Here is an 11,374-nt window from a genome sequence, read left to right as displayed (position 1 = left end):
GCAGACGCTGCAAGGCTGCTTCCTTTGTCCTGTCAGTGCCCCAGACTGCTCTCTGTGCATTGCTTTAAGTTGAACTACTTATTCAGGGCTTGTGAAAACTCAGAGCAGATTAAGAAGTTTGCCATCAGCAATGGGAATAAGAAGGCTGGGAGCCCAGAAAGGCTGTTCAGTCTGTCTGCCAGTTAGGGATTTCCATATTGCTTCCAACAAGTCCTAACCACATGATGACATTATTGCTCAGGAGTAAAGAGTCTCTGTCCCAGCAAAGTGGAAAGGAAATTCTGTGGCCACCACAGCTACATTTTCACAAGCTCCTCAGGAGAGTGGTTGGCACATGGTAGGTACTCAATAAATATCTGTTGAATGACTGACTGAATTTCCATCACCACAGCTAAAACCTTAAATAACCTTTCAATATGGTTCACTGTAGATTTTTCTCCAATTTCTGAAAACAATCACTACTACAGTCATCGTCACAAAGTATGATATCACGAGCAACTGGAACTAGCAGCAAAATTGCTTTAATTTTTAATGTGGGGTGGACAAATTCTACTTAGATATCTAAGTAGAAGCTTATCTGCTTAAACTTCCAGAAGGATCAGGATTTCAACACTGGCATCTCCCCACTGTGGTGGGCGCAGTAATGGCCCCCCAAAGATCCTAATTCCTAAAACCTGTGACTATATTACTTCAAATGGTAAAGGAGGCAGGTATGATTATGATTAGTAAAGAAACTTGCCATGGGGAATTTATCCTGGATTCTCTGGGTGGTCCAAAGGTAATTACAAGAGTTCATAAAAGATGGAAGAAGGAGGCAGAAGGTCGAAGTCAGGGAAATATTTTAAAAAGCTACACTGTTGATGTTGAAGATGGAAAAAGGGACCCTGAGCCAAGGAATGCAGGCAGCCTCTAGAAGCTGGAAAAGGCAAGGACATTGATTCTCCCCTGGAGCCTCTGGAAGGAATGCAGCCCTGCGGACACTCTGATTTTAGCCTAGTGAAACACATTTCAGACTTCTGACCTTCAGAACTGTAAGATAATAAGTTTGTGTTGTTTTAAGCCACTAAATTTGTGGTAATATGTTATAGCAGCAATGGAAAATTCACACATCACATAATGTTTAAGGGAAAAAAGAATACAGGGAAAAATGGTGACTAAGGTGGCATTTCTTTGCGTTTCAACATAGCAAAGGGCTATATTGGGATCCTCTACAAAGAGATGTGGCTGACATCCCATCAAAACTGTGGTATGGGGCTTCCCTGGTGGCGCAGTGGTTGAGAATCTGCCTGCCAATGCAGGGGACACGGGTTCGAGCCCTGGTCTGGGAAGATCCCACATGCCGCGGAGCAACTGGGCCCGTGAGCCACAATTACTGAGCCTGCGCGTCTGGAGCTTGTGCTCTGCAACAAGAGAGGCTGCGACAGTGAGAGGCCCGCGCACCGCGATGAAGAGTGGCCCCCACTTGCTGCAACTAGAGAAAGCCCTCGTACAGAAACGAAGACCCAACACAGCCATAAATAAAAATAAGTAAATAAATAAACCCAAACTTTAAAAAGAACAAAAACAAAAAAACAAACTGTGGTATGGCTTTTAAGAGTACAATGCTGAAATAAGAGTTACGGAGACGCTCACTATAAATCAAATCACAGGACTATAAGATACCAGTGGCCATTTCTACCTGGTATACATGTCTGCTTTTAAAAACAAAAGGAGTGATATCATTCTAAGGTGTATATGGTAACTGAGCAGAATGTCTGTCTAACCAAGGTCACAACCTGGGCTTACTCCAGGTGAAATGGCCAATATTATTGATAGGATGGTCTCCCACCCAAACACCCTTCACCAAAATGGTAAGCCACAGTTGCCTAAAGATGGCAACGATGATAAAACTGTACAATAACCCCCCTTCAGAAGATGTTATAAAGTCCTGTTTGAAAGGGCATGCTGTCTCCCTGTCCTTCTAAGACCCGAGACTCATTCATGGCATGGCTGTATAAGACTGGGAAGTTTGTAGCCACACAAGGGGGCAAAGCCAATGGGCTCCTAAAGGGGTTGAACCTCTGACCTCAGCTTCACAACATTATCTCTATAGCAACCAAGCTCATCAAAGGGAAATGTGTTCAATCCAGTTTTATGTGACCTAGCTCTGAGGCCAGAAAGAAACCTGAAAATTTGTACCTGATGTATTACCTGATGTAAACCTGATGTATTACCTCTGCCTCCTTTTCCTTTCCGTAGGCTGAAAACAGCTACAAAGGCAGCAGACAGTTATGTAGCTGATAATTATCCTGCAAGAACCTGTATGTGAGGATGGCCAATGGCCATGGCTGTTTGAGTAGTGGGCACATCACAACAAGTGGACAACTAGGATAAAGACACTTGAGGATGAATTGTTATTCCCATCTCACAGATGAGAAAACCAAGGGGCAGGAAAGGTTAGGGCTTTAGGGCTAGGAGTGGCAGCTCTGGGATTCAAAACCAAGCCTTTCTGACTCCAATGTCTGTGATTTTTGTCATCATAATACACTACCTTTAAAATAGCAGCAGAATAAGAGAAGGTTGGAGAAAGAGGCAGCAGAGAATGACAATGTAGCAACCCCCTCGCAAGCCAAGAGGTTACAGCCATTCATTCATTCAACACTTTTGGAGTATTTGTTCTATCTATACTAGCAATTATACCCGTGCAACTTGGAACCACTAAAACATCAAAGGATATCGGGTAGCAGGACCTAGAGGCAGAGTAGAGAGCACCAAAATTCCAGAACGTGGTCCAACAGTGAGAGAACCTGCCAACTGAGCAGCTCCAGCAATGAGTGGGGAGAGGTTGTCGACTCCCAGGAAGCAGCAGCAGCAGGCAGAGTGACTCAGCAGGTGGCAATGAAGACGTAGCATCTTGAGCAAAGGCGTCAGATATCCTGTTTGGAAAAACACCACAACCTCAACATGCAACAGGCTCTGAGAACAGGGCCAGGGACCCAATATGTTGTATGTTGCACATATTGTAGAAAGGACTGGTCGTGTACTGGCCTATTCATCTATTCAAATGATAGGCTAACACCGGGGAAGCGGTGGGGGAGTGAGGGATGGCTTCAACCACCATGGCTCTTCAGCAACATTGGAAATGCCCTTTACACCCTGTATCCTAAGGGCCTGCCCCTACCACCATGGGGATGCTCTTCTGTTACCATTAAGAGCCCAACCACCCATTATCATGTACATGCCTAAGTGATAGAAACAGAGATCTGAGGGTAAATCTCCAGTTCTGCATGTCCCAGAATGCGTTCCTTGGAAATAGGATGACCTACCACATACCCTGGTTTGTCAAAGACAGCCCCAGTTACTCACGTTGTCCTGGGATAATTACTAGCAGTGTCCAATTTCCTTCTCAAAAATGTTCCAGTTTGAACCATGGTCACCTAACCCAGAAAACCATTTCTGGGGATATTAACAGCTGTGCTGTCCTTCTGTAAACCTGTAGCATGCCAACTTATGTTGTAAACCTTGAAGAATGAAATATCGTATAAAAATTATGTTGATGAAGGAACTTCAAAGCAAAACATCTATTATTGTCTTGTGTTAACTACTGTTGTGTTACATACAATTTGAGAAATACTGTGTTCAAGTTAAACAAGTTTGGTGGTTGTTGGCAGAATATATGGCTTCCCAGAAATTTAACAGAGTAGCACGTCATGAATTTCCAAGAGGGTCAAATCCTGGGCAGTTTTTCCAAACTTACTTAAACACAAAACCTTTTTTCATAAAATGTCAAAAGAGGTCAGTGTTTTACAGAATACTCCCATGTTTTCACTCAACAAATATGGGTGCCTAGTTTGTCCTGGAATTGTTCTAGGTCCTGGAGTCAGCAGTATAACAGGACAAAGCCCTTGTCCTCATCAGGCTTACATTCTAGTGGGGGAGAAAGGCACTAAACCTGTAAACAAATAAATATTATAATGTGGAAAACAATGATCTATCCCCCCAAGTGATGGATATTCAAAATAAAGACCACAACAGTCACCAATTCTGAGGAATATTCATGAAGCAATCTGTCTTCAGACATGAGTTGGCAATGATCCATGTCTGTCAAAAGCCATGAATCGATGGGCACCTTGTTTTCTGAGTAGAAGTTTCCCTTAACAAGTCTCCTCCTTTGAACTGAGTGTACTTCATTTGTCATTAATATATATGTGCCTCTGGGGGAGTCCATCTGCCTTTGGCTTTTGTTTGCAGACTGGATTCATAATATGTGCCTTTAATACTCTTTCCTGTCCTATCTAGACTGAGGTGCTATTTAAAATAGCATCACTTTCTTTCCAAAGACGTGTATAGTTGCCTAGCACCCAGGGAATAAATTAGAACAAACGGAGAGTTATCACATTCTATGCCATAAATCCCACCCCCTAGGGGTGGGACGAGGGACAAGGAGGTGCTTAAAAACAAAAACAGAAACAAAACAAAACATGCACACACACAAAAACCTCCTACCCTTTGATTCTGTGCAGAACAGAGACTCATATTGAAATGAATAAGCCAAGTTAAAACTTTCCCTCCTGGAACAAAGCAAAAGGAAAGCCTCTTTATGTTGCAGGGGCTATAGATGCCACGGACTGAGCCTGTCCCAAAGCTTCCCTCCACTGCTCAAAAACTAAGCCATCTTGCTGCATTTAGCACTTCTCACCAGACCACCCACCCAGACGCGGATACACAAACCACATGTGTGAGGAATGCTGTTCGGCTAGGAAATCAGTATCAGTATTTCAACCTTATTACTTGCACAGACGGCCCTTTTAGTGCGACTCACTTGTTTTATCTTTTCAATAGCTTTGATTATTTTCTTTTAATGGCCTGGATTTATCCTTTTCTTCCCTTTTGAAACTTCAGAGCCCTGCAGTGGAGGCCCGCATGTGCTGGAAGACATGATTACCAGGGAAAAGGAGCAAATTGCTTTGCCTTTACTCACCACTATCTCCCCAGTCCCTGTGGCCACCTATTCCGTGCAGATGGCCCCGCGCCCTGCGTTATTATCAGCGTGGACTCAAGGAGCCTTCCCATTCAGGTGGTAGATTATTTTTGTTGTTATTTGACAGCTATAGGGTCCAGTTATAATTACTGGAGTGTTTTTCCGTTTGTGCCACGTACGTCTCTCCCTAGCACGTGGGAACCACATTGGTCACCCTTCTCTAATTAAGGGGAAATTAAGACCAAGAGGCCAAGCCGACAGCCCAGGGCAAGTTAACAACCTCTGGAAAAGACTGGAAATGCCCCTAAAGGGAAGGGGCCACATAAACAGGAAGGTGTGGATACTATTAGCAGGCAGAGAAAGCAGAAGCCTTGAAATGTGCTCAGGCTTCTCTATTTGGGTGGTATTCCAGGCAAGGAGACCCATAAAATACCCGTAGCTACTCCACTAGTCAGCGCATTCGTTTTGGACACTATATCCCCAAATTCCCAAGCAGAGAGGTCTTGGCGTCAGGCCTCGGTTGAGCTGCCATCTCTCTCCAGGACCCCTTGCGTATCCAAGTGGGACCATAATTCTGAGAGACGGTGAAACAAATGTACTGGGGGGAACTGGGGCTCAGTGCTCTTCCCGTGTGAGGGCACTTGGAGACGACATCCTGAGTTGTCTTCAGCAGGCCCAGGATGCCCACCCTGACTTTCTCCATTCGGCAGAAAATGCCAGGCCATTATTTTAAAACAAACAAATGAATATCTATGCTGAAAGAAGGGAAGAGATTAGTCCAATTCGAGCCTGGTCATTCGAAAGCTTAACTGTCAGCCGAGCCCATCTGGGACTGATGCTTCCACACCTAAAATCAGTTGCTAGTTGATAAGATATGAGGCAGTCCACTATCATCCCCTCATGGCTTGTTGCCTGAAGATAAGGTGAGTTTCTCAAATCTAATGTCTCTTTACTCTTACAGAGCATGTTACATAGAGCATTACATCCAATTCCTTGGTTCCTTGCCAAACTGAAAGTATTCTATTCTCTTTGTTGAAGTCGTTTTTCTCCTTCCTGTCCAATCAAGGTAGCATTTCTTGCCACTAGAGTAAATGCAAGGCCTTTGTTTAGTTTATGAACAAAACCTCTGGGAGAAATAGGGGGAAAAAGAAAAAAACACCATGCACAAGTAACCTGGTTTATTCCAAGAATGTACCCTACCATTTCTTGTCCAGTCTCTGCAGAGCTTAAAAAATGTTCTGGTTTTAGGACACAGAAAGTGGTGCTAGACCCTAGGGACTCAAAGATGAATGGGGCACGAACTGTGCCCTCAGCTGGTTCTGATCTCGCCATTCTTTCTTCCTTAAGACCAGCATCACTTCTTGAGAAAGGCTGGGGGCTCATTTTTCCTGTATGCAAAGGGAAACCAAACTTTGGTCGAATGACTCTTTACAACATACAGTCTTACTGAATTGTTACGAAAACGGAGCCACAACAGATTCGATATGAATTTAAGTGAAACACCTATTTCTGTCCATCTGTACTTACATTTCAACATGGGTTTTAGGGATGGGAAATACATCTGACGAATGCCTTGTAGTTCACATAATAGCATCTACACACACGTACACAGTGTATCTTTCAACATAACTACACATACACACTCCATTAAAAAAAAAGATACTGACAGATTTATAAAACGTAGTGGCCTTGCACTGTTAATCTCAAGAATACAATTTACTTAATTTATTTTTGCACTGCATGGTAGCTCTGGCCACCGTTAAGGATCTGTCAGCATTTCCATCATAACTCTATTTTCAGAATACTGGAGTACAAGTGCCAAAATACATATTTACAGTTTACAGACAGAGGTGGCTTTGTCTTCCTTTGCCTTCTTCAATGCATCTTTACAAGGGATATTCAGGGATGGCAGTGCCTACATGATAAAAAGGCATCATATAAAACAAAAGAGGTCAAAAGATGTAGACTTCCAGCCCAAGACTAGACTAAACCATGGGAATCGACTCCTCAGCATTCATGGCAGCTGTAGTAGTCTGTACATTATACTCATAGCTTTAGAGCAACAGTCCAAAGCAAGATGATAAGATGTGTGCACATAGGGAGTACAAAGCATTAGTACACAAAAATGCTAAGGGTGGCCAGTAACGAGCATACGGCAAACTAGTCCAGAGCTGGTCACCTCCACAGTGAGAAAAATGAACACGCACCGCCCGGCACCAGCACTGACCATTTCCAACACTGAACATCCAACTCCGTCACCTGGGGAGAGTGAAAACATTTAAGAATAAAGTCTCTCTTAAACAGTATGTCAACTTGTTAACATGTGTGGGGCTTGAAACAGTATGTGGGATGTTATGCAGGCCTAAACTGTCCATTTTAAAGAGTAGTTGGGTCTGTAAAAGTTATCAGGAGAAACATTTTTGGTGGAAGAAGAGAACCAGTTTTATTGGCTCTTTCCACAAAATGTGGGTAATTATTCAGATTAGAGAGATTTGCTTCGCAATTTAAAAATGTTTAGGACACTCTCCTAGGACTTTTTTCTTCTAGAGTTTTTGTTTCCTGATCTTAAGTTTTTATGTTCTCCCCAACTTTGACACAATATGCAAGCATATATAGACATCTCTATTTGTCTGCATAGAGAGAGAGGTGGATTATGGTGAAGAAGCAAAATAGCTGCAAGCATTTTTGTTGCTAACACGTCTGCTATATGCTAAGATAGAAGCACCCCCTCTCATACATATCCTGCTGCGAAACCAGGGGCAAAAGGTAATTGATAAGGGGGAAAAAAGTTCTGTACATGTTTCCTTCCCCTCAAATTACTGGGGAAAAATTTAAAGAAAGTTTATCATACTCTGGCTGGCTTAAACCATAGTCACACTCACCCAATTAATTTTATTTAGACCAAAAAATTAAACCCTGTGCTTAAAAAAACCAAAGCCACTGTTAGAATACACGCATGCCAAAAATATTTTAACAGGTTTCAAAGGTGAGTGTACATAAACGTGGCAGAACTGAGTGGGTTACTTTAACTATTTGAATTTAATTGAAAGGGGATTTATTATTTCTGCATTTAAAAATCAGATGAGAGCAAGAGTTCAACTTCTAAAAACTCAACAGCATGACTCTTATTCTATTGGAATTTCATGGAAAATTCATTTTGCTGTCTCTATGAATAACAGAAGGGCAAGTTTTCCTGAATTTTATTAATTTACAGATGATATTCTGAAGACATTTACTTTATTACCTAAATTTTAGGTCTAAAGTTTATCACTGTAATAGCTTCCCTTCTTGCTATCCTTTTTGTCTGGTTACTTATGTTAACCAGTTTCTTGGTTAGTAACCTAGGGAACAAAAAAATCTTTACATTGCCAAATCATGGTTTTGGCCACACAATTTAGATACAAAAATAAAAATGGCCCAAACTACATATATACATTTCTAGTTAAACTACATAGATATTTTTGTTAAACCACATACATTTCTGGCTTAATTAGAATATGTGGATTAGCATTTAGAAATTTTTAAAGATTTTTAAATGTTGCAAAAAATTCCATATAAGCATTGCCCACCCCTTTCACCTGTAAAGTTAAAAAAAGAAACAAAACACAACTAAAACCACTCAATTCATCAGTCACCTAATGTCCAAAATGACTCAGAAAGTTTCTCTGTAATTAAACATTGAGGAGTGGACTACAAAACAAATGCTTCAAGGTCGGTCATGCCAATCATCAAGAGTCATAACATTATTGAAAAAGTACACTTGTCCTCAATGGGATGCTTCTGAAAAGTAATTTACAAGGAGCATGGCTGTATTATAATTTTTTAAAAGGAAAAAATAGTGTCTCTGGATAGAAAGAAACAATGTAAAAAAAAAAAAATCCCCTTGTTAAAATGCAGAAATAACTCCATTATCAATCTGCATTTACATTCCTGCCCAAAAGAATGGGTCTGGAAAGACCATTTTCTGTACAGACACCAGTTAATCTCTGTATGAAAAGACAGCATCTGGCACGGGACTAAACAAGGGAGATACTGGTCTACGAGCACGCATAGAGACTTTCTTAAGGCTGATCCAGTGAACGAACCTTTGGATCCAGAAGTATTTCTTCGTTTCTTTTCTTTTCGGTTGAATTCCTAGCAAAAACTTGGAAGATGAACTGTTCTCATTTTGCATTCTCCACTTATGGAGAGAATGGAATAATGACACCAAAAGTACTTTGGTTTGGTTTTGTTTTTTTTTTTTTCTTTTAAAAATAATTTGCTTTCTTTTGCATGCCACAGGACAGATTTCTAGTTTCAAAACAGGGTACATCAAGAACAAAAATATCCCCCCTCCCCAACCATCTTTATATTCACCAATACAAGAAATCCTTCTGGAAACATAAGCAAGTGACTAAACAGGTATCGAACCACTGAATCTACAAGTTAATACATAATCTGTTATGGCAGAATAACCAAGAATTTTCCCCCAAAGAAAGATTTTAATTTTTCAAATATAAAAGAGTCTAAGAGGATCATATGTGAACAAACAAAAATCTCTTATTCCAGGTTTTATGGTAAAGATGGGTAACACACTGGCAGCCGAAGAAAGCTGAAACTCTTACTAATAAATAGAACCAAATTAAGAATTTCTACAACATTTCTTTAGAAAACAGAACCAGAATTCCTCTTTTAAAAATTATGATCCTGTGGAATGCATTCACTTCCATATTTACCTAATACCGTAACAGTAAAACAGACACAAGGATGTTGATGACATCTCAACAATGCTGGATGCAGGACGTTTACAGGTACACGTTTGTTTAAAAGTCCTACAGGTTTATTGACTAAGGCTAGACAGCAATTCGTATGATCCTATTTGGTGCGTTTTCTAACCATGGTCCAAGATCATTATATGGATACAGCCAAGGACTGGGCCCCAACTTTCAGGAAAAAGACCACAAAGAAGAAAATCAGGGTGGCTATTTGGTCCCCCCAGTTGATCATTTGTGTCCTGGGACTGGAAAAACAAGGTGGAAAATACAGACTGCAACGAGTTAAGGGACTTGGAAAAAGTTGGTGGAGAGTGGCACGGTATACGAGTAAGGTCACTGGGCTTGGGATGGCAAGGGCGCTGCATTGAAAGAGCATCCACGGGACCGAGTACTTAGAATGTCTTGTGGTGTCATTCCCTCAACAACTCTAGAATATCTGTATGCAATAATAAATAGATCAGTTATGTAATAAGGCAGTGTGTTGAATATGCATTCGTCCTGTGGAATGAACCACCACAGAGAGAGATACATGATACCATACACATTCTTTAAGTTTTCTCGTGTTGTATTTGATCTGTTTGTTTTCAAGGCTATCCAGGCTAACTCTTCCCGGGGATTTCCTTGGAGAGAAGAGTGGTCCGCTGAGGCTGGTTTGCTTAACCTCTCCTTTATCAAGAGATGATGACTGGCTTTAAAGAAAAATAAAGCTGAAGGTTGTTTGCTTTTTATTTTTTCCCTTTTGGTTGCATCATTCTGAGTGTTTCCATATAAACAAACGAGAAAAAAAATCACAACCAAAAAAAAAAAACAAAAAAAACCAGAGTTTTTGATGCATCCAGTTGTTGTAGCCTCAGGATGTTCCAGATGTTTCCAGGTAACTCTGTAGTTTACGGACTGTGGTTTTGTCCAGCGAGCAAAGGTCAAAATCAAATGTTGTGTTTGTGATATGAAAGTGTCCAGTTTCTTCTATAAGGTTCACAATCTAGAGGAGTAAAGAAGAGAAAGTTTAGGCAATAAGCAATAGACCACAAAAGGCAAAAAGAGAGAGAGATGGAGGGAGTCAAATATGGAACCAAGTGATTAATAGTCTCATTTATAGCAGGAAGGTCCTATACTGGAAATGGCACCAAACTACTTCTTAGCCAATTTGGTAGGTCAAAGGAATATTAACCCTTTGAATTTCTCAATGAGAGCAGACTACCTGTTCTCATTCATAGTCTTTAAACTGATTCCTACTTCCAAGTCATCAACAGACCATTTTACTATAGGGGTGGGAGTGAGAATGGGTAACTAGTGGGAGATACAATTTCAAGACCCCTTTTAAAAATTAGTTACTGACTCAATGGACAGTGGCTGTACTTAATAGATGAAAGGAAATTCCAGCCTAGAAATAACAGAACTCCTTATAGAAAAAGTATATACACGCAGACACACATATATATAATGATCATTTTTCTTTCTGATTACATTACTGTTGAAAGTCTAAAAAACTCAAGAATCCACAAAGAAAAAATTAAAACTGTCTACATTTCCACCTTCTGAAGATCATGGCTAGTTACTAGAAAGGGGCTCAAGGAAGCCTTCTGAGGTGCTGGAACTGTTTTGTTGCTTGATTTGGGTGCTCGTCACAAAAGGTGCATTCACTTTGTTAAAATTCATC

General features: G+C 40.9%; 1 protein-coding gene across 4 annotated transcripts in view; it reads right to left on the bottom strand.

Annotated features, from left to right (window-relative positions):
• Nucleotides 1-10,422: 10,422 nt before the first annotated feature.
• Nucleotides 10,423-11,374, bottom strand: part of MLLT3 (MLLT3 super elongation complex subunit) — a 251,615-nt gene continuing 250,663 nt past the window's right edge. For all 4 annotated transcript variants that reach the window (XM_036856559.1, XM_036856557.1, XM_036856558.1 and 1 more), the window contains one exon: nt 10,423-10,696. In XM_036856559.1, the coding sequence (XP_036712454.1) occupies nt 10,565-10,696 (132 nt within the window). In that variant the 3' untranslated portion in view covers nt 10,423-10,564. The remainder of the gene's footprint in view (nt 10,697-11,374) is intronic.

Source organism: Balaenoptera musculus, chromosome 6, assembly GCF_009873245.2.
Source record: "Balaenoptera musculus isolate JJ_BM4_2016_0621 chromosome 6, mBalMus1.pri.v3, whole genome shotgun sequence".
NCBI classification, from domain to species: Eukaryota; Metazoa; Chordata; class Mammalia; order Artiodactyla; family Balaenopteridae; genus Balaenoptera; species Balaenoptera musculus.
This window is presented reverse-complemented; position numbering and strand designations above follow the sequence as displayed.